We start from the raw sequence: 22,878 nt of genomic DNA, 5'->3' as shown, positions 1-22,878 counted from the left end.
TTTAATTCTAAAAATGAAAGTTGACAGGACTAAGCTAATTGAATCTAACCATTTTCACGGGTCATTTTTCCCCCCTCGGGGCATGACAGGCCACTGACTTTAATTCAGCTTGAAATTCAGCAGTTTGAAACCACAACAATTAGATAAACAGATTTTTGGAAAGGACTGTAGCTCCGTGTGGAGCATCTGCTGTGCTTGCAGAAGGTTTTGGGTTCAATCCCCGGCATCTCCAGGTATTCCTGGGAGTCCTGTCTGAAACCTTGGAGAGCTGCTGCCAGCCAGTGTAGGCAGTTTTGAGCTCAATGGGTAAATGGTTTGAGGGCATGGTTTAAGGCATATTCCTATGTTCCTCCAAATGTGCTACTGCTCTTTGCTGCCAAAATAGGAATGCAAAATTTATGTGGGAAATTGTCATAGCACATGTTTGCAGGCAGTGTGGGCATCTAGGATGTTATCAAGGGTGCCACTGCTCAATACCCTTCCTCAAATGACCGCCAGAGGGAGGCGGCCAGTGGGGGGGGGGAAGGAAAACCATTTGGACCTCTGCCTAGAAAGTACAATGTCAGGGACTGGGCAGAGGAGGAATGGTGGAGACCCGCCTCCCCAGCCTGACCCTTCCAGAGAAGAGGAAGACAGTTCAGATTACAACAGGGGTTTGAGGGAGGTCAGAGCTCAGAAGAAGATGAGGGGGAAATCTGGGAAATAATGGGGGAGGAAGAGGAAGAGGAGGAAAAAGAAGCACCAGGAGGGTGACAGCTGAAGGACACGGTGTCATTAGAAAGCATTCCAGATCCTCCCTCTCCCAGAACCTGGCAAGCCTTGAAAGTAAGAGAGCAAAGGGCTCAGAAGCAAAGGGCCCTCAGCGCCACCCATAGGGGAGAAGGTGACGAATGAGGAAGTTACAGGTAGGTAGCCATGTTGGTCTGACGTAGTCGAAACAAAATAAAAAGATTCCTTCCAGCAGCACCTTAAAGACCAATGAAGTTTTTTATTTTGGTATGAGCTTTCGTGTGCATGCACACTTCTTCAGATACACCGAAATAGAAGTCCCCATACGTTTATATATAGAGAAAGGGTGGGGAGGGGTATCACTCAGAAGGGTGGTGGAAATTGGTGATTGACTGACTGATAGCTGTTGACGATTGTAAACGACTGCAAATGGTCTTGCAAGAAAAAGCAAGGGGTGAGATGGCTGAAGATCACTTTATCATGTATAATGAGATCAGAATCCAACGTCTCTGTTCAAACCAGGTCTCTCCATAGTTTTTAACTTGGTGATAAGTCGCAATTCAGCAACTTCTTTTTCCAGTCTTTTTCTGAAATTATTTTGTAGTAAGACAGCTACTTTGAGATCTTGTATAGAATGTCCTGGGAGATTGAAGTGTTCTCCTACTGGTTTCTCTGTCTTACAATTCCTGATGTCAGATTTATGTCCATTTATCCTTTGGCGTAGGGTTTGGCCTGTTTGTCCAATATAGAGAGCTGAAGGGCACTGTTGGCATTTGATGGCATACACAATGTTAGAAGATGAGCAATTAAATAGTCCTGAGATGGTATGTTGGATGTTGTTGGGGCCAGTAATGATGTTGTCCGGGTGTATGTGGCAGCAAAGTTGGCATCTGGGTTTATTGCAGGCTCTGGTACCAGTGTCCATGTTAAGTCTGGTGGTGGTATTATTGTGGGTGAGGAGTTGTTTAAGATTGGGTGGCTGTCTGTAGGCCGGAGCCTCTCACCTGCCAGTCTGCTGACCCTATCGGCCACCTCTCTTTGTGTCCCTATCTCCCCTCCTGCCTTGCTTGCCTTGCTGCTGAGGATGGACAAAGAGGAGCAGCTTTTCCAGTCCATCCATGCTTCTCACCACCACCGGAAGCAAGGGCATCACTCACCAGGCTTCCTGTCTGTACTCACCTGCAGGGTCTGGGTGAGGCTCCACTTGTAGTTTGCCTAGAAGAAAGCCACGTGTTTTAAGCTGGTAGTGTACTCTGCCTCAAAGTTTTAAAATGCAGTAAAATACATAGATTTTCCCATTCCAAAACAGGCTTATGAACCTACTGCTGTAATACCTAGAAAGGCTACTTACAGTATGTATCTCCAAAAAAAGAAAAAAAGAAAAAAAGAGAAAAGGATTTACATAAATCTGGTATGTGAAAATTTGGAAATAATTACTGTGATTTAAATAGAAATGCAACACATATCACCATATGAGGGACCAAGGGACTTGTGAGCTTACTGGGTGGTAAGGGTTGACGGACAGCTTGAAGGCCTCTGCCCTCCTTTCTTTCAGCAAATCACAAACAGCCCTCTCAAACAGAGGACTGTCCTCTATAATGTAGGACACATTCCCCCTCGCGAATAATCCTATGGCAGGATTCAAACAGCTGTACAACAGGCTGGGCTAGCTCAAGGGGAATGTGGGCTTGTGTTTCTTGAAAATGAACTCTCCATGCTGTTGGCAAATAATAATAATAATAATAATAATAATAATAATAATAATAATAATTTATTATTTATACCCCGCCCATCTGGCCGGGTTCCCCCAGCCACTCTGGGCGGCTTCCAACAAAACAGAAATTCTAAAATACAGAAATCCATCAAACATTAAAATACAGAAATCCATCAAACATTAAAAGCTTCCCTAAACAGGGCTGCCTTGAGATGCCTTCTAAAGGTCTGGTAATTGTTGTTCTCTTTGACCTCTGGTGGGAGGGCATTCCACAGGGTGGGTGCCACTACCGAGAAGGCCCTCTGCCTGGTTCCCTGTAACTTGGCTTCTCGTAGTGAGGGAACCGCCAGAAGGCCCTCGGAGCTGGACCTCAGTGTCTGGGCAGAACGATGGGGGTGGAGACGCTCCTTCAGGTATACCGGACTGAGGCAAACCTCTTTTGAAGGAATTTTACGGAAGCAGTTTGCAATATGTGACTCTGTGGGTATCATAGCTGCCAAGTTATCCCTTTTTTTAAGGGATTTTCCCTTATGCTGAATAGGCTTCCTCGCGAGAAAAGGGAAAACTTGGCAGCTATGGTGGGTATGCCTGTGTCTCTGATGTGCAAAAAAAGTAAAATTGCAGATCCCGTTGGGCATTTCCAAATGCTCAGGGGCAAACTTAACATAACTCTTTGAGCCCTGGCCTATAAATAGATAAACATAGCATGATGTCTAAAGTGGAATTACAGATATTTATGTAATCATGTGGGATAGAAGTTTCATCTCCCCGGAACCTCCTTGGAGAAAAGCACCATTCAGAAACCCCTAAGTCATCTGCTGTAAGTCTTCTGTTATGATGATTGTCTCTATTTACACGGGGGTTGGAGGCAACCCAACTACCCCCACCAAGTAAACAGAGTTAGGATTGGGCTTGAAGGATTTTAAATGGAGACTGCATACACCCCATACAGTTAAAGCCCTCATCTCAAGAATCCTGGGAACTTAAGTTTGTTAAGAGTGCTAGGAATTGTAGCTCTCTGAGGAGTAAACTAGATTCCTCAGGATTCTTGGGGAGAGGGGAGAAATGTGCTTTAATTGTATTGTATGTAAGCAGTCAGAGTTAGCGTTCAGGATTTATGTCTGAAGGAACACAGCGACTTGCTACAACCAAATAAAGGAGAGCTGGTGTTTCTGGATCTGACTGGTCCTCAGGCTAAGACACATCAGCTTTTGGAATTTTCCTCTTCACAGGCCCTTTTTAGCAACTTACAAGGAGGTGTAACACATAAAACAATGAAACGTAAATCAGCACCAGAGCTCATTCATCCAGTTCATGCTTTTTCTGTCACCTAAATGCTGAGGTGTTCCAAAGCCTTTGGTCTCCACGGCAAACATTTTCTCCCTCTTTTGTTAGAGCTCACAGCAAATATTTGTACAGAGTGAAATGTTCAGCCCCATATATTTATGGACCTGCCATCTGCTGAGGGGAGCCACCGCCCTCCTGGTAGGAGACGGATACAGGCTAAGGACCTGTTCCGTCAGTTTTTGAATTTCTGCTTTCCCCGTCCGTGTGCACTTCTTCTGAAGCTGGAGGAGTTTGTTTGCTTCCTGTTCAGATTACTGGCTAGCGATAAGAGGAAGAAAGAATGCGGTGCGCGCAAATTTGCTTGGGAATCGTATCAAGGCTTATCCCACACCCCGTTCTGCACACATAATTTTCAGTCTGAAACAAGTTCTTAGCTGTGTCGTGGAAGTAAAACTCAGCACAGCGGAGGGACGTGTCCTTTTGCAGGCATTTACAACAGACCTCCGCAGGAGTTACAGAAAAGGTGTAAAGCAGGGGCCCCCCAAACTAGGGGCCGGATGCGGCCCAATCACCTTCTAAATCCGGCCCGCGGACGGTCCGGGAATCAGCATGTTTTTACATGAGTAGAAGAATGTGTCCTTTTATTTAAAATCCATCTCTGGGTTATTTATGGGGCATAGGAATTCGTTCATTTTTTTTCTTCAAAATATAGTCCGGCCCCCCCACAAGGTCTGAGGGACAGTGGACCGGCCCCCTGCTGAAAAAGTTTGCTGACCCCTGGTGTAAAGGAAGCATGCAGTGGGTGGAACAGGGACTAAGCGTGCAATTACCAGACCTTCAGAAGGCATCTTAAGGCAGCCCTGTTTAGGGAAGCTTTTAATGCTTGATGGATTTCTGTATTTTAATGTTTTGTTGGAAGCAGCCCAGAGTGGCTGGGGGAACCCAGCCAGATGGGTGGGGTATAAATAAATTATTATTATTATTATTATTATTATTATTATTATTATTATTATTATCCCCCCCTATTGCCATTCCTATTATCTTACAACTCATGGAAGGAACTTGTCTGAAGCAGGCAGCCTATTGTGCTGCTGGAGACACATGTGCATTTTTAGAATGCACAGAAAAAGAATCTTTATGACTATGTGTTTCCTTTAGGTCACAACTGCACTGTACATTATCAGCACTCTTAGACCTTTTTAACAGTCATGGAGAACCCTGGGAACTGTAGTTTGTTGAGGGTGCTATGCATGCTGTAAGCACGCACAACTGATTGTTGGGGGGGGGATGAGAACCCAGGAGGAAGGGAGAATTAAAGAGAGGCTCTTGAAAGAGGACATGGGTGGTTGGCTGGAACTCTGAATATGGCAGCTGAATTGGTACAGCAGGAGATTCTTAATCTCAGGGTTGTGGGTTTGAGCCCCACATTGGGCAAAAAATTCCTGCGTTGCAGGGGGTTGGATTAGATCATCGTGGTCCTTTCCAACTCTACAGTTCTGTGGTTCTATGATTAGGAATGTTTGACGCTGCTGCATTTTGTTGCAACAAGTCCCACTTGTTACCTCCATTCATGGTATTCAGGGCACGAGCCAAAACAGCACCATCAAGAAAACACTGGCAGTATTAAGATAAATTCAACAATGTAAGTAAAGTTTTGATAGGTGCAATAATGGAATACTGAATGATCTAGTTTTTGTAAAATATGCAGGGATTTATGATATGTAAAATGAACCATGGAAAGAGAAGAAGGGAAGTCATTGATATCTTAAGGATGTAAAATGAGCATTTTAAATTGTAAAACAGAAAACTTAATAAAATTATACACAAAAGAGCACCATCAATGTTTAACAGGCATGGAAGAAGTTTCGCAAAAGTACAAAAACACTTTAGGGAAAAAAATGGAAGAGATGCATGCCCCTCCAATAAAACAGTCCAATGAGTGGCTAGGGGATCCTGACTACAATGGCAGCTCGGTTTATGAACACAATTGGTTCCAGACGTCTGTTCATAAACTGAAGCGTTCATAAACTGAAGCGAACTTTCCCATTGAAAGTAATGGAAAGTGGATTAATCTGTTCCAGATGGTCCGCGGACTACTTAAACTGAAGTGTTCATAAACTGAAGCGAACTTTCCCATTGAAAGTAATGGAAAGTGGATTAATCCGTTCCAGACGGGTCTGCGGAGTACTCAACCTGAGGCGTACTTAACCCGAAGCATGGGTGTAATTGGTTCTGGAAGTCTGTTCATAAACTGAAGCGTTCATAAACTGAAGCGAACTTTCCCATTGAAAGTAATGGAAAGTGAATTAATCCGTCCCAGATGGGTCCGCGGCGTTCATAAACCGAAAATTCGTAAACCGAGGTGTTCATAAACCGAGGTTCCACTGTAATGGTTATGGGGCAGGGCAGAACGGAGGGAGGGAGGAGAACAGTAGGATGCCATAGTCAGCCCACCTTTTGTTCCAAGCTTCAGTTGATAATTCTAATTCTTATTCTATAGAAATTCCACAAGAAGGTAGAAGTGCCATCAAGGGACAAACTTTAAATGTGATCAAAGACCAATAGGAACTCTCTTCCCACATCACAGGACAAAGGGGCAGCGGCTGTAATGAGCCAGAGTGAGAGTGGTGAGTGATAGAGACGGCTTCTCTGTGTGGATGCAGTTTGAAAAAAGAAGAAAAACATTGCTCTTGAATTTGTCGCATCTATTCTAGGAAGATGAGAATCTCCAAAGAAATACACCGCTGCTTAAGCACCCTCTGAGTAGGTGCCCTGCCTGTCTCATTTACGTCTCAGGAGATGTTGCCTTTCCCCGTTATATTCACAATTACCTGTGCTGTTGACGTGTCTGCTTCTTTCCTTACTCTTGTTTCTCTGGCTCCTGCTTTCTGCTTCAGAACGCAGAATTGAGAAGACTCCTTCATAAGAGCCCCATTGTCTGTTTTAGATGGATGCAGTCACTGTTGGTTCTTGTGGGTGAATGGAGAGGTTTAGAATGGCCACTTGGTCACAGAACAACTAGGTGGTGATGCAGAAGCTGAGAAAAGGATTTAGATGTTACTGAATAAGAGTAGATGGAAGGGTGATGAAAATGATGTATAGATGGTACCTTACACCGATAAAATAAGCTAAGATTTATCACAAACATGATAATAAACGTTGGAAATGTAAGAATGTAGAAGGACCTTTTACCATATGTGGTGGACTTGTCCCCAAGTAAAGAACTTCTGGAAAAAGATTTATAATGAAATGAAAAAAGTGCTGAAAAACACCTTTGTTAAGAAACCAGAAGCTTTTTTACTTGGGATAGTCAGAGAGGAAATTCCCAAAAAATATATTACGTTTTTTTCTGTATGCCACAACAGCAGCGAGAATTTTATTGGCCAAGAATTGGAAGAGCGAAGATATACCAACAGTGGATGAATGGCAGATGAATATGATTGAATGTATGGAACTGGCTGAACTGACCGGGAGACTACGTGATCAGAGAGAAGAGTCGGTGGAAGAAGATTGGAAGAAATTTAAAGTGTATATAAGAAATAATTGCAATATTGGAAATGTTTACTATAAGATTTGGAAGTACATGGAGGTTGTAGAGGTGGATTTGTAGAGGTATTATCAGGGCCGTCTTAAGCGCCCCTGGCGCCATGGAGCGACAGATCCCTCCGGCGCCCCCCTGCCCCGTTTCCCAGCACGGTGGGTGCGCAGGCGGGCGCCGCGCACAGCACGGCTGCCACAGGCACTGCTGCGTGGCGGGCGGGCAGGCACAGCGCGGTTGCTGTGGGCGCAGCTGCGCGGCGGACCGGTGGACCGGCCGGCCAGCGGGCAGGTGCAGCTCGCGGCGCCCTCCTGGCGGGCCGGCGCCATGGTGCCCTGCGCCACCCAGCCTGGCCGTAGGGCCGGCCCTGGGTATTATATTATATTTAGATTTAGATATAAGGGTTAAATAAGATCTGGAGCAGAGAGGTTGTTTCTTTCTGACAATGGCTCAGTAATTTCTGCTTGAAGAAACCTCCATGTGAGTACAGTGCCCACCTGTGGCACTGAGGGAGGCTGCACATCCTCTGTGCCAGTGTTTCTCAAACAGTAAATTGCAAGAACTCAGGCCAGAAGAAAAATGGATTTCAAATATATCTTCACAAGGTTTTATTTGTGTGATGAAGAGTTCAAATAGGAATCAATCCCAGTATAGTAGGCAAATAAAAATAAATTCCAGTAAAAAATCAGGACAAGGGTAAACAGACAAACAGGCAAACAGACTTGGTACACTCTGACGTGTGAATCTTTGCTGACAAAGAATTGTCGAAACAGGGCCTTGTCCTGATTTTTTACTGGAATTTATTTTTATTTGCCTACTATACAGGGATTGATTCCTATTTGAACTCTTCATCACACAAATAAAACCTTGTGAAGATATATTTGAAATCCATTTTTCTTCTGGCCTGAGTTCTTGCAATTTACTGTTTATTTCTGGACTTTACCAAGAACTCCAATTTCTACTGCAGTGTTTCTCAAACAGCCTTGTGTCACTTTCAGGTGGGTCACAGCCTGCCCAGTGCCCCCTCCCTTGCCTGCCACACCCCCAAGCTTTGCAATTTCAGATTTGATGGAAGGTGCTTTGAACTATAGTTGGAAACAAGGGGCAGAAATTATTAAACAAACCGACATCACCAAAGAGAGGTCTGAAGGATTTGTCAGCAGTTTATTATTTTATTTTGGGTTTTTTCATACAAAATTCAAATAATTTGGAGTAACTTGTGCAGATAACACAACCAATTCCTTTGCAGAACAACTAAGGCTGTGCTCTTAAGCCACCTATTAAGGAGTCAATCCCACTGAAATCAGTGGAAATGATTTCTGAATAAACTTTCCTAGGACTGCATTGTAAGAAATTGATCTTTCGCTCATTCACACTATCTTAGCAAATGCAGATTGCAATGACATCTTCAAGATAACTCTGCACAAAAGCCTATTTCTACACAGCGTTATAAAGACTGGGAGCTAACTACTGTAAATTAATGGACATAAGAAATGCACCAGGAGATTCTCATCTAGGTAACCAGGAATACAAGAAGCATCACTGGAAGAGAGAAATACCTTTTCATCTCCAGCACACCTAGGCTAGAAGCAGCTCCTAGCTATTTAGATTGCAGAGCTTGCACTGGTTTGCACTAGTTTCTATTAATCCAGCATGGACTGTTGCTCATCTGTGCATCTTGTACAGTTGGGATGTGCTGAAACAGAGCATTTTACACCCTAGGTTGAAAACTATGGGAGCTTCCAGTATGCTGATATGTTTGCATGGGCATTATATGACATTGCCAGCTAGTGGCTTTCAGGATGGGTGAATCTGTCAATTTCCATTTCTCCGATCTTCTGTAATCTTAAATTCAGCTCTCCACATTTCCACGTATATAAAATTCACCAGCATTTTCATGCTAATTGATCCTAACAGATGCATGCTTGTGCATAATTCCCCCCTACTATACACATTTCTGCAAAACAGTTTCCCCAACCTAACATACTTTGTATCTTATTTTCACAAATATAAGCATTGCTATGTATGCTTTCCTCCAACTGCAGATTCTCGAACTGTGGAATGAGACTCTGTGGGAGGGGGGGGTATTGTGATATGAAGTTCCAGGAAGGGAAGGATCCTGAGGTAAAATTGTGCCTTCATTCTCACTAACTGAAGTTTGATACTGAATCCATGGCCACAACTGCTCCATACTTTTAAATAGGGTTGCCAGACTCAATAGAGGACAGGACTTCTGTGCCTTTAATTGCCCTGCTCTCTTTTGAAGCTGGAAACCTTAAAGAGAAACCTGCAGACCCTTTGTTTAATTTCCAAGCAAAGGGTCTGCTGGTTTCTCTTTAAGGTTTCCAGACTCAAAAGAGAGCAGGGCAATTAAAGGCACAGAAGTCCTGTCCTCTATTGAGTCTGGCAACCCTACTTTTAAAGCATCATCATGCCCTTTTGAACAGTCATGGCTTCCCCCAAAGAATCCTGGGAATTGTAGTTGATTAAATTTGCTGGGAGTTATTAGGAGGCCACCTATCCCCCTCAGAGAGCGACGATTCCTAGCATTCTGTGGAAAGAGGGATAGACTGTTAAGCCACTCTGAGAACTGTAGCTCTGTTGGGGAGGGGAATAGCAACTCTCAGCACCCTTAACAGACTACATTTCCCAGGATTCTTTGGGGGAAGCCATGACTATTTAAAGTGGCATGATACTGCAGATGGGGCCGCCTACTACTACCACCCTTGGAAGAGGCAAGATAGGCCTGGAATGGGATAACAGCAGGCTGGGAATAAAATTCCAGAGAGGGAAAAGAGAGATGGGTCTGATTCACATTACTTCCCTGGGGTGCGACGATCTCACCGCTGCACTTATAGTTCAGTCTGAACAAGACGCAATGCTTTCTTCATGTTCTCTATTACTGGAAAGAGAGAGAGAGAGAGAGAAGGATGGTGACGTGAATGATGATCACGGTTAAAAATAGAGAAAAGAAACTACCCAAAATCCTGCTGATTCCCCTGCGCGCGCCCCGACCTTTGGAAGCAACAGCTGGGATTTTCTTGCACATGGAGATCAAAACAAAAGAACCCAGAAATGCTTTGAGCTCCATCCAATCAAGTGCAGGTGCAATTCAGCCACATACCAATTAATCTCCGCCTGGGCCCAACAGACCCCTGTTTGTTCTCCCTGTCCCCAGCTCTATAGAAGTGCAAAGGCAGCAGAAGGGGCCAGTGCAGGGAAGGGGAGATATGTGCTTGGCTCCCCATATCTGGATCTTGTCTGACCCACCATCGTAAAAGTTTGGCATGACCTTTTCATGGTTGTCAGGTGCAACGGATCCAGTCTACCCAATGCTAAAAAGGTGTGACGGTTGCCCCTCTTACTCTATTATTAAAAGAGCACCTAGGGAACCCGTCTTCTCTCTCACTTACTAAAGGAACTCCTAGGGAATCCTGAGGCAAAATCCACCTCCCTATTTCCCTACAGATCATTTATAAACCCCTCTTCAATCTTGGGTTTACTAATAAGTGGGGTTTACTTCCAACACACGTGGCCAGGTATCTTATGAAACTCGAGGCTGTTTGTGCGACTAACCCCTTTGTCCCCAGTGAAAAGATTCCCGCAGCTTGAAATCCCTCACTCTAAAAGCTTGCCTATCCGCTTAGGCAACTTAGGGACACACCGGGTCATCCACCTTCAGCCTATACCGTGTTACTCAAGGACACAAACTATCGGCGCCACTCTTGAGGGAAGTTTTGTCCTTTAAAGAGCCTCCACCTATACTGTTTTCGATACCGTGCTGGAAATAAGAAAGACGATTTCTCCTTGGCACATAAACGATGAAAGTTTATTAACTTAAATTCATAATGGTTGCTTTAAAGATTCATGCGTGTACAAGCTTCGTTACTGTCATATGTTATTGCTGTCAAACACGTAATATGGAACTTCCTTATTCCTCATCTAAACCCTACCCTGACCCTGACCCTGCAACCACCCACGCTCCCACTCCCTTGCGCTCTCCAACGGACAAAACGGCTCCTCCCTCCTTTTAAGCTCCAAGCAGACCCGCCTCCATTAGAATGTCATGCACAGAAGTGCAAACCGTTCCGCGCAAGTGCGCAGACGCGACACTTTTGGGCTAGCAGCCGGGGCTCCGGAATGGATCCTGGCCGCAAAACAAGGTACGACTGTGTATGCCACCAGCACAAGGATACCAGTGCCCCCCTGCCAATGTCCATATGCTCAGCACATCTGAAACGGCAACTTGTTCGTGTAAGTATATGCAAAGGCTCCCGTTTCAGATGCTGCACTAAACATGCAGACATCAGGGCACGGGGCCAGTAAAGCATACAGACATTAGTGCTGTGCTATCATCTGTCCTCAAAATTCTAGAATTTATTCTCCTGAAACTCATTTTCTTATCTCATTTATCTGCCTTGCTTGTTCAATAGTTTATATATATCTGTGTGTGTGTGTGTGTGTGTGTGTGTGTGTGTGTGTACATGCATACACACACACGAATTTGGGTTGGCACATTGTTTTAAGCTTACCTTCTTGTCACGTGGTTTGGGGTTCCCCCTCATATGCATTTATCCAGCACTCTGCAGCCTGCTCAGCTACCAACGCTTTTTAATCTGAAAATGCCCTATGGGGAAATTCTCATGATGCCTTCACCTGGGCTTTAATGGAAATGCACATGCCCAAGAAGGCTGTGGAGTGCAGACCACTGCTGGGATGATATGTAAGGTGAAAAAAGGAACCTTATAAACACCCCCTTGGTCTCCTCAAAAGTGAGGCGAGCAAGATAAAAACCCTGCACCCAACCTGTGAGAATTTCTGTGACATTTTCTCCCCCCTTTGATAATTTTTGAAAGCCATTTCATTTCTCATTAATTAATAGAGATTTCTTTTTTTAAAAAAAGTGCAGGAGGTAAATTTTTGGCACAGCAGTAAGCAGAAAGTGCAAACTTGCTACTCTGGGTATTTTGTAATCTCCTGAAAGGGTTCGCCTGAGCACTCCCTGTAAGGGCAGCACAAACATACGCTTGTTTTGAGGGATCAACTCACAGACTGGCAGGTCTTGAGGCTCATAAGTATAGAGTCGATTAGAGTATCTTCCAGTGATATCAGCCCTTACCGTGAGAGAAGGATCTGGAAAAGCAAACAAAATACTGTATCATAATCATCCCTGATATAACAGCATCTTACTCTTATTTCATGCTAAGAGGTAGGATTTAAGATTTTTGAGGGATGTAGGGATAAGAGAGCATGTGTGTAAGAACTTGTTCCTATAGCACCAAACAATTGTTCAGCATTAAGTGTGAACCAATCCACTGCACAACAGTGATGGACGGTTGGGATGTGGGTAGGAATCTATCTTGGCTGTCTCTTAGTTAAAGACCCAGATCATTGAGCCTGAGCTTCCACAACCACCACCTGCCACAAACCACCAGGAGGTTTATCAAATTGAAGGACATCGTCCTCTTTCTCTGCTCCTCCCAATGGCAATATGCAGATGAGGACAGATATACCCCTGCTTTAAGTCATTTACATACTGTCTTCTCTTGTATATTATTTACTACAAAGCTTGACGACTAAGCTCTTTAGCGTCGAAACATCAGATTATCGGAACAGCATCTGAGCACTGAACCACTGGTATATCACAAGTGGACTCTTTGTTTACTGTATTTGCTATTGTTTAAGATAAAACTTCTTTGGGAAAGAAATTACTTTTGCCATTTTGTTTGTTTACAGATACTTGCCTTGGTGATATTATCTTGTGTCGACTGCAGTAGTCATTGTATCACCACCCTGTTCATTGCAGAGGGCCTTCTTGGTAGTGGTGCCCGCCCATTGGAACGCCCTCCCATCAAGGAAATAAACAACTATCTGACTTTCCCATCAAGGAAATAAACAACTATCTGACTTTTAGAAGACTTCTGAAGGCAGCCCTGTTTAGGGAAGTTTTTGAAGTTTGATGTTTTATTGCTTTTTAATTATTATTAATAATATTCTATTGGGAGCCACCCAGAATGGCTGGGGAAACCCAGTCAGATGGGCGGGGTATAAATAAATTATTATTATTATTTATAAAAACCACCATTGGCAAGATTGGCAGCAGCAACAACAGCAGCAGATATGTACTACGCTTATGATACTACTGTATTCTCTTGTTAATTACCGTATTTTTCACTCTATAAGACACACTTTTTTCCTCGTAAAAAGTAAGAGGAAATGTCTGTGCGTCTTATGGAGCAAATGTATGGTCCCTGAAGCCGAATTGCCTAGGGGCAAAAGGCAGATCATGCTTTTTCTTCTTTTTTTAGAAAGAGCTAAAGGCTAGCAAGAGGGAAAGAGAGTGTTGAAAGGATCCACTCAGCAGCTGATTGCAAGAGATCGGGGAGGGAGATAAGGGAGCTAGCTCCCTTCCTGCCCCACCCAGGCCCCTTGCCCAGGCCTCAGTTGTTGTCTGCAGAGGGAAGCCGCTTGTTTCCCCAGCGACATGTGACTGGCTGATTAGATTATCTGTCTGGAAACTGTAGAAATGGGTCCCTTTCCTTTCCTAGAGAAGCTGCAGAACTGTGAGTTGAACCCCATAAAACAGGATTTTTTTTCCTTTTCAAGGTAAGCTCAACAACTTTGAGCTGATCCTCATAAATGGAGCTTTACCCCGTTGCAAACAAGATGCACAACTGTGAGCTGACCCCCCCCAAAAAAAACAGGGATTTTCCCATTTGCAAAAAAGTGCACAACTTTGAGCTGATCCTCAAAAAAATGGAGCTTTCCCCATTTGCAAAAGAAGCTTCCTCAAATATTTAATGGGGGGGGCAAAGGCACCTAGGCCTCTAGGAGTTGGCTACTATGCCTAGGACAATTCAAGAAAGCAAAATATTTTTTTCTTGTTTTCCTCCTCCAAAAACTAGGTGCGTCGTTTGGTCAGGTGCGTCCTATGGAGCGATAAATATGGTATGCTCTTTTGGATGAGCGTTTTGTATTCCTTTAGTTAGGTTTTCTTTTGAAATCTTTCAGATAATTATTTATTTTGGTTCACTTTGTTGTGTTAAATGTGCATTCTGTAGTTGACCACCTTTGCAATGTTTTGTAGAGATCTGCTGCTGCAATATTAGGCATTCATTTATTTTAAGTTTACATTACTGCTAGGAGCAGGCGACTTTCACCTTCCCTTCACCACCCCTGGACTATCCTGCAGTGTCAACCAGCAATTCCTACTCCTGGAACACTTTGATGGGCTATTGCTGGAAATCTTCATGCTTCATTGAGATGAGGTTCCATTTTAGGGTCATAGTCACATCCAACACATACCTACAAACATGATTCGAGGCACATATTGTCCATCAGGTGACATGTTTTTGTCTGTTGTTTCATGCTGGCAGGAAAAAAGAAAAGAATGCGCATCATCTTAACCTCTAGCACTAAATCAAGCATTATAACTACAAACAATAAGTTTAATCTGTGCATTACATGTGCGCACCATCAGATTGAGCATGATGAAGTTGTTCTGGCACATCTCTTGGATTTCTTGATTGTCCACGAAAACCTTCTTCAGTGCTGGAGAAAGCAAAGGAAGATCGTCATTCCAAGTGCAAAATACAACATATGCAAAGAGAGTAGGCAAGCATTCCTCTTTATTAGTGTCATGGGCTTCGCCTGCTGAACAGCAGCCTGAAGGGGGAGAAGGCGGAGCCACTCCACCTGTAGCTGATCGGCCTTCAAGGACACAGATGAGAAGAAGGCACTGATGAGAACCAGCTGGCTTCAGCCTTCTCAAGCAGAGATTCCAGCAGCAGTCAGATGCTGGCAACAACTCTTGTAGCTCCTGGTCCTACCTTCCTGCTTCCTGCTCATCTTGACCCCATGATCATCAGATTCACTGACCCCTGGACCATCTGACCACATAGATTGCTGTTTGCCCAATCCTAGGACTGGACCTAACTTTGGATGCTGACTTGCCTGACCTCCAGGCAAGTAACCTCAGAGACTCTTCTGGTTGGCTGGCCTCCCAGCTCTACTGAACTCTGCATGTTTTTGCTCTACAACAAGACTATGACATAGAGCAATGCAAAATAGAACCATTCATTGTGCTCATCTCTTCCATGACCCCGTCTTCCTCTTCACAACAGAAGACAGAACAGCCACCCCGGTCAAAGTCCTTCCCACCAAGGTAAGAGACATTGTATTTCTAGGTATTTGAATTAGAGTCAAATGTGTATCCTATTTCCTCCTTACAGGGAATTTGTAAGCAGCTACCTGAAGTGCAGCAGACAGTAGAATCATTTATGTTTGCAGAGAGATACAATAAATTGTTGCTTCAAATCAAACATGCTTGATTTACCTTGACAATACGGACAATCTTCCAAATGGTGAATGACCATCAGTGGCTTATTGCTTTTCCAAGGAGAGAAAAAAAAAACATATTAGGTTAAATGCAGATACATTTTTCTATCATAAATGGGATGATGGGCAAATGTTGTTGCACCGTTTGCCCTATGATGCTAGTGATGTAATCCCAGTATGAAAGAGTTAAATGTCTGCCCAATGAGAAACCAGGGGGGCAGAGTCAGCTAGGGTATAAGAAAGGGAGTTTTAGGGAGAGTTTTAGGAGTTAGTTGAGTTGAAAGCTGAGAGTGGAGGGTTGTGAGTTCTAAGAGTGGAGTCTGTGGGTTGGTTTAGTGGCAGGCATCCCCAAACTTCGGCCCTCCGGATGTTTTGGACTACAATTCCCATCTTCCCCGACCACTGGTCCTGTTAGCTAGGGATCATGGGAGTTGTAGGCCAAAACATCTGGAGGGCCGCAGTTTGGGGGTGCCTGGTTTAGTCTATGAGAGAGAAAGCAAGTCGGAGTCAGAGATAGTCAGGGTCTGAGAGAATCAGATGAGAACCTAGACAGTTTGTGAGGAGGTTGGTTGGATTGTGAATTTGAGGGTGGAAGGTATAGGAAGGTATAGGAAGGCATAGGAACTAAAGATAAGATACTGACAGAAAACTACCTGAGTAACCATAAACTTGTAATCTGTGAGAAATAAATTGGAGTTTTGTGTTCACATTCTAAACCCTGACTGGACTCAGTGATTTATCAGAGAGTACCTGGTCGGTGGCAGCAAGTACAATGGTGGCACAGGGATCAATAGACCGTTAAACGTTTGGGGACCCTGTGTGATCGCCACACGGCAATGAATTAAGTAACAATTACAAAGTACATTGAACAGGCTCAGAAAAATCCTCTTGCAAAGGGACAAGAAAAGTAAGCAGTGTAGGTTTGTTTACCCCGTCCCATTGTAGGATTCCCCTTCCTGACAGGCGCGGGTGAAACATAAAACCTGCAGAGCAACTATAAGAGCCATATTTGAGTTGCTGATACCTTCTTCCATATTTCAACTCAAGACTCCTACCTCATGCATAAAGCGCATAACAATTTGGAAATGAATTATGTGAAAAATTACTTACTCCTCTATCAACCCGGAAGATCCATTAGATTGCTGGGGGGGGGGGATTTTCCTCATGGCACCACACCTAACAGCAAGGGTGGGGAGCCTTTTTGACTGTGACCCCACCCCATGGGCCAACTTTGAAACATGGGTGGGGCAACCCACCTGCCATTCACACGATGTCATAATGATGCTACACGGTTGACAGGTGGATTACCCGCCCACCTGCCAAAATCCTTTGTGTTTGGGAAGCACAGCTCAAAGGGTGTTGCCAGCCCTAAGCTTTGCAAGTCTCCCCATGCTGCTCCTTTCCACCCCTGATGGAAATGGAGAGGAGCCACACGGAGGGAGTTTTCCCTTGCTGCTGCTTTTGGAGATTGAAAGGAGCAGCATGCGGTGGCTTCAAAGTGCAGCACTGGGAGGGAGAAGCAGCTTCCATTGAAGGGAAACTGCTTCCCCATCCTTGAGTTGTAGGAGATATACGCATAGTGATTACACTGTCAGCCTGGAAGGGATATTTTGTTAGAGCAAACTTCCTTCTCCCAAACAGCTTCAGGGATGGGATCTTACCTTTGTTTTGCCTGGTAGAGCCCTTCTTCATAAGTTTGTACCCAAGTTATATCATCTCCCCATCCTGGAACAACAGGTTCAAGGTAAATAATCGTCCATTCAGTCATACAATATATTTTTCAAAGTAATCTAAGCCAACAATGAAAATCGCAAATGCCCACTCTTTCCGTCTTTTTATAGAGGTTGATCAGTGGTTTGTATGTTATCCTGTCTGTCATTAAGCACCACTTTTCACATGACATTTTTGGCACATACCAGGCACACATATATTAAGGTGAGAACATGTGGGACAGTGTTTTCACCCCCTTTGAAAAACCAACCCACCACCATATTCTAGGATAAGCCACATTCTTCTAGGGGCTTCTTGGTGGTGGCGCCCGGCCTGTGGAACCCCCTCCTACCAGATGTCAAGGAAATAAACAACTACCTGACTTTTAGAAAACAAGAGCCCTGTTTCAGGAAGTTTTTAATATTTGATGTTTTATTGTGTTTTTAATATTCTGTTGGGAGCTGCCCAGAGTGCCTGGGGAAACCTAGCCAGATGAGCAGGGTATAAGTAATAAATTATTATTATTACTATTATTATTTTAGAGTCTGGATGATGTGATATTTTCAGGCTAGAACCAGCAAGCAATGATGTTCATCTTTCATACCACCTCCTGATCCATTGGTTATTTAAATATTAATAATTTCCTTGTCTTAAAAAAATTCCATACCTTGTTAAACACCTACTTGTTTTGAATGAACTTTAAAAAGTAATCAGATTGTGCAGGGATCCAAAGAACAGAGTGACATTACAATACCTCTGGAGAGTGTCTGGGGAACTCTTTTTTCCTTTTTGATTGCCATTGCAAAATTGGAGGAAACAGCAATTAGCATGAAAGATAAGCCCAACGCAGAGTGCATCTTTGTCTTCTTTCAACCCTCTTCAAGATAGACCTTGATAAATGGAATCTTCCTGAGAAGCTGTGCTTGTATGTGTTCTGATAAAGATACTTTTTTATTCTAAGAAAGAGAGATAAATTTCCTTTAACAAACTACTGAAACCAAACCCACGTATTAAAGAAAAAAGACAGGCAGATTACGCTGAATGATTAATAGTGATTTCAGGTTCATTTTATTTTGCCCATTAACACAATATGACTAAGAACAATCCCTTTGACTCTTATGAGCAGATAGTGACCAGGAAATGTATACTTGTCTGATATTCAAAAATCTCATTTTATAGGGAAACGTTTGACTTTTCGAAGGGTAATTTTGCATTTTAAAAAAGTAGTAATTTAGTGCAACCCCTCACTCTTGTTTTATGGAACATGAAATGTTTTTATGGAGCTGAGCTGGCTTGGTTTGGCTCAGTCAGTAGAATGTGAGACTCTTCATCTCAGGGCTGTGGGTTCGAGCCCCATGTTGGGCCAAAAGATTATTGCATTGTAGAGGGTTGGATTAGATGATCCTCGTGGTCACCCCCAACTCCACAATTCTATGATGCTAGGCACCAAAAATGTCACAAAGCTTCTGGCGATACCTGTGATTCGAATTCAATTTTCTCCCACATCTAACCAGAAATTCAAGTGCTAGAATTGCCCAATACTAGGCAGTGTTAATAACAACAAACAAACAAACAAACAAACAAACCCATAGGAACTTGGTTGACCTTCTTGTTGAATATTAAAAGGAATGTTCATTGCACCAGCCTATTTCATGTTAAATTATGTGGTTCCATATGTGGTTCCATAAAGAAACAATTGCAAATTTCATGGAGCAACTAATCTCCGTTTATTCTTTCTTTTCTTTTTTAAACAAGACCTGGACAAAATGGACCATCTGTAAACATGGCTGTTCGTGGCACAATCTTGTAATCTCAGAAGTTGGTCTCCCTTGAGTTCAGTGGGGCTCACCCAGGGAAAGGTGGACATAAAATTGCAACCTGCATTCTGCTAATATTGGCGAATTTTCTCAAATGCACTTTGAAAGGGTCATAACAGATCATAGCTGTAAACTTCTACTGAGAAGTTGTCACAAGATTGTGCTGTGGCTTCTTCATTCTTCAGAAATTCTGAACTTGTAAAAGTATTTGCTTTTGTAGACAAGTTAGGATTTCATGGTATAAGTATTTTACCTTCACAGTAAATGGTTCTCATTTAAGAGAACCAATCTGAATATTTACTCTGAAGTAAGTCTCCAAGGCACAGGATCCGTGGTACAGGATAGCAGCATTGAGCTATAACCCTTTAATCAAGTTCTATTGAGCTTGATTGGACATATTTCTGAGTAGACATGCATAGGATTGCGCCATTGACATCAACTGTATGGGATGGCTCTTCCCCCATTTATTCTCAGCCAAGAAATCTCTCCTGGGGACAAAAAGGTTAGCTCCAAATTCTCTACATGGTAAATTATTACAGATAAAAGGAGACCTAAAACAATCAATATTATTGCTGTCAGATGCAGAGATTAGTAACAGCAAGCACTAAGCACACCTGCTTAAATAAGAAATAAAAGAAATTTCTTATTGATATCTTATTAATTAAAGAAGTTAATAAGATATTGTTGACAAACCATTTCTGATTTGCAAAGACAAAGCTCATGCAACCATGGCAGACAACATTCTTCAAAGACACACAAATCACTAGCCGTTAAACTTTACCCCGGGATTAAAAGATAATTTTCTTTTTTAAATGAAACATTTTTCTCATTGGGAAAATCTCCCGCTCTCTTCCTTAATACAAGTCATAACTGCTGCTATCGGAAACCTTTGTCCCCACCCTGGATAAACACAAGCCCATTGTCAGCAAGTTTTTACAACACTATCAAATCTACTGCAAATACAGGTATTGCATCCAAAAGATGCCCATGAGTATTTCACAGAAAATGGGTAGACCGTGTGTGTAGCTTCTTCCTGGCCCGGTTTATTTGCTTCTTTTGTTTAAGGTAAATTTGTAATTAAAAGATGTTAAAAACTCTGGATTTTGCTCACCGGAGCTGATCAGTTGCGCCAGCGAAAGTTCCTTGCCAAGGAAGCAAATGTTTTAAAGTAGGTGTGATTTATAGATCTGAGAACAGCTGACCTGCCTGGTCCCTTCATCCAGAATTTACAGCAGTATAGTTCCTTGAAAAGGGGGTAGCAATGCCTGGTCCTGCCTCCTCCCTCCTTTCCCTAAACTTCTCACTGCTGCAAGTTCTCACCCTGGCATACTGAATGCTCAGATTTCTCTCCCCATCTTTGCTTGTATCAGGTGTCATTGCATTGGAAGAGGGAAAAGTAGCGTTTTTGTGTGCATCTGCGGCTTTTCCTCCCAAATGGCTACAGCCTGGCTCCAGTTCAGTGAAATAAGAAACCAGCAATGAAAGTTGGAACTGGAGGTGCTATTGTTTCCAATGAATGGCTGAGTTCACTAGGACTCTGAGATTAGGGATGAAACTAATAGGAAGATACAACAGTTACCCTTTGTGCAGAAAAAATGTAATCAAGGTAAAAAAAAAAATCAACCCAGAAGGAGAGGGGGGTGGGAAACCCCCAAAGTCCTCACCTTTCACAGAATAATGATTGAGCTAAGGATGAGTAAGGAGGACGAGAGTTTTAAATGTGTTTTCTAATGCAGTTCTGCTGACTTCGTTGCGCTTTCAACAGAGGGTTGTTTACTTTGGTCACACACCTATGTTATCTTTGCCCCCTTTTGTTGCTTGGAATACACTGACAATTGGGTCACCGATCAGGTGTCAGGAAATCCTGGATATTTGGGCAGCTCTCCCAGGTGGTGAACCTTTGAATTACAGGTGCCACAGAAGTAGACTGACTCCGCCCACCCAGGCTGCCTATTGGCTCTTCCTGGACAGGAAGGAGTATAAGAAGCCTTCCTGTTCCAGCTGATCATTGTGATTTCTTCTGTTCCTTAGCACCATAGCTGCCAAGTCTCCCGTTTTTCGCGGGAAACCCCCGTATTTTGAACCGTTTCCCGCTGGCAGCCCGGATTGGGAAAAATCCCGTAAATCCTCCGGATTTCCTACCTGCCAGGGAGACTCCATTTTGGGTCCTGGCGCTGCCCAATTTCTGGTGCCCAGACATGGGTAGCGCAGCACCAGAAGTCGCTTCTACCCATGCCTGGTTGGATGGCCATCTGTCCTGGATGAATTAGTTGAGATTCCTGCATTGCAGGGGGTTGGACTAGATGTCCCTTGGGGTCCCTTCTAACTCTACAATTCCGATTCTGGCTTACACCTCCCTCCTGATTCGTCATCTTTTTTTTAAAATGAAATATTTATACACTGCTGTATCATTTTTAAAAAAATCATAGTGGTTTTCAAAATTATATATACTGAAAGCACACAAAAATTTAAAACCAAAGACCATCAACTAATCATTATTTCCTAATTGCCTGCATAAACCTGGTGCCATAGGGAAGTTTTCAGCAGGTGTTTAAAGGTTGAAACAGAAGGCACTCGCTGAATCTGTATTAACAGAGCATTTCACAGGACTGGACCAATGCCACTAAGAGCAAGGTTTCTTGTTGACAAATGAGACTCGCCAACACTGGGGACAACAAATGATGCTGCTCCAGACTATCTTGGTGACTGATCTTAGATGTAAGGGTTTAGGTAATCCCCAAAGTGCGCTGGACCCACATTGTTCAGGGCTTTGAAAATGAGTATGTGGACCTTGAACTTGGCTTAGAGGTGGATGGGCAGCTAGTTCAGATGTTTTAACAAGAGCTGGCCAGCAATCTGGCTGCCACATTCTGCATCAGCTGGAGCTTGTGAATAAGACTTGCTTGTCTATCCTGACCCCTGGCTTTGCTCTCTTGATGCATTCTTCTGTCCAAAGCATTTCCTGGCCTCAGAGTTCCCCCCTTCAGACAGCCCATAGCTCAGTCTTCACATCAGGCTCAAAAGAGCTCATTAAAAGGGTTCTTTCAGGCAGATATACAATAAAGATGAATAATAGAATCTGGAGCATCGCAACACTGCATGAACTCCTGCATAAATATTTGTGGTGCAGCAATAGTGATTTTTCTTCCTCTTGCAGTTCTTAGAGCACAACCCATAGAATTTAAGATTGAATAGATGATTGTCCTTATTCGAGAGATGATACCATGGACTGTGAGAAGGTGATTGAGTAGGGGAGGCAATTTCCTGCAGCATTGGCCCCAGACAACCCCACGCATGAGGACCCCATCTTGCCACCACCTCCCCAGTCTGAAGAAGTCGAAATGCATTTTACCTATGTTAACCACTGCAGAGATCCCAATATTTTGCTATGAGTCCCTTTAATGAAGAAGTAGATTTTTTAGATCCAGTGTTGTTGTGATAGTCTTCCCATCTCTGACTGCAACTGTTGGGAGTGTTTAGAATGAAGGGTTTCTTCCAGACTGCTAAACTACATAACTTTCCTGAACAACTACCGGTATGGCAAGATTAAATTATTTTATTGTTTAGCTTCAATGCAGGGCAGCGAAAGTAGATTAATTCATTATTTATGCTGCAAGCGCCATCTGCTGGAACAAAAGTGTCATGCAAATATTGAAATAATTCCAACAGTGTTTTCAGAGAGCTGCAAAAAAAAAAAAAATGATTGCAAATATTCTTATTGTGCATTTTTTTTAATGGCACTGTTT

The 22,878-nt window shown here is 43.3% G+C and overlaps 1 protein-coding gene and 1 long non-coding RNA gene across 3 annotated transcripts; one reads left to right on the top strand and one right to left on the bottom strand.

The window, feature by feature from the left end:
- Window positions 1–390: 390 nt before the first annotated feature.
- Window positions 391–6,569, top strand: LOC148684237 (uncharacterized). 2 transcript variants are annotated; one of them, XR_015946399.1, is made up of 3 exons: window positions 391–905; window positions 2,039–2,140; window positions 6,318–6,569. It is a non-coding gene; the product is annotated as an uncharacterized LOC148684237 (long non-coding RNA). The 2 variants fall into 2 exon arrangements; XR_015946398.1 differs by having other exon boundaries at window positions 6,231–6,569.
- Window positions 6,570–9,660: 3,091 nt separating this feature from the next.
- Window positions 9,661–18,266, bottom strand: AGR3 (anterior gradient 3, protein disulphide isomerase family member). The gene is made up of 7 exons (XM_035130020.3): window positions 18,070–18,266; window positions 17,267–17,330; window positions 15,604–15,656; window positions 14,743–14,819; window positions 14,574–14,637; window positions 12,318–12,401; window positions 9,661–10,170 (listed from the first exon to the last, which is right to left on the bottom strand). The coding sequence occupies exons 1-7, from the start codon at window positions 18,170–18,172 to the stop codon at window positions 10,121–10,123; spliced, it is 495 nt and encodes a 164-aa protein (XP_034985911.1). The 5' UTR covers window positions 18,173–18,266; the 3' UTR covers window positions 9,661–10,120.
- Between the last annotated feature and the right edge of the window lie 4,612 nt (window positions 18,267–22,878).

The sequence above is a fragment of the Zootoca vivipara genome, chromosome 11 (genome assembly GCF_965207765.1).
Source record: "Zootoca vivipara chromosome 11, rZooViv2.hap1.1, whole genome shotgun sequence".
NCBI lineage: Eukaryota > Metazoa > Chordata > Lepidosauria > Squamata > Lacertidae > Zootoca > Zootoca vivipara.
This window is presented reverse-complemented; position numbering and strand designations above follow the sequence as displayed.

Excerpts from the sequence above, each read along its gene's own strand:
- AGR3 (XM_035130020.3), bottom strand. The coding sequence starts at position 18,172 with ATGCACTCTGCGTTGGGCTTATCTTTCATGCTAATTGCTGTTTCCTCC. Across the intron at positions 15,657-17,266 it reads CTCTACCAGGCAAAACAAAG|CAATAAGCCACTGATGGTCA; the intron begins GTAAGATCCCAT and ends TCCTTGGAAAAG. Across the intron at positions 10,171-12,317 it reads GCCTCAAGACCTGCCAGTCT|TAATAGAGAACATGAAGAAA; the intron begins GTGAGTTGATCC and ends CTCTCTTTCCAG.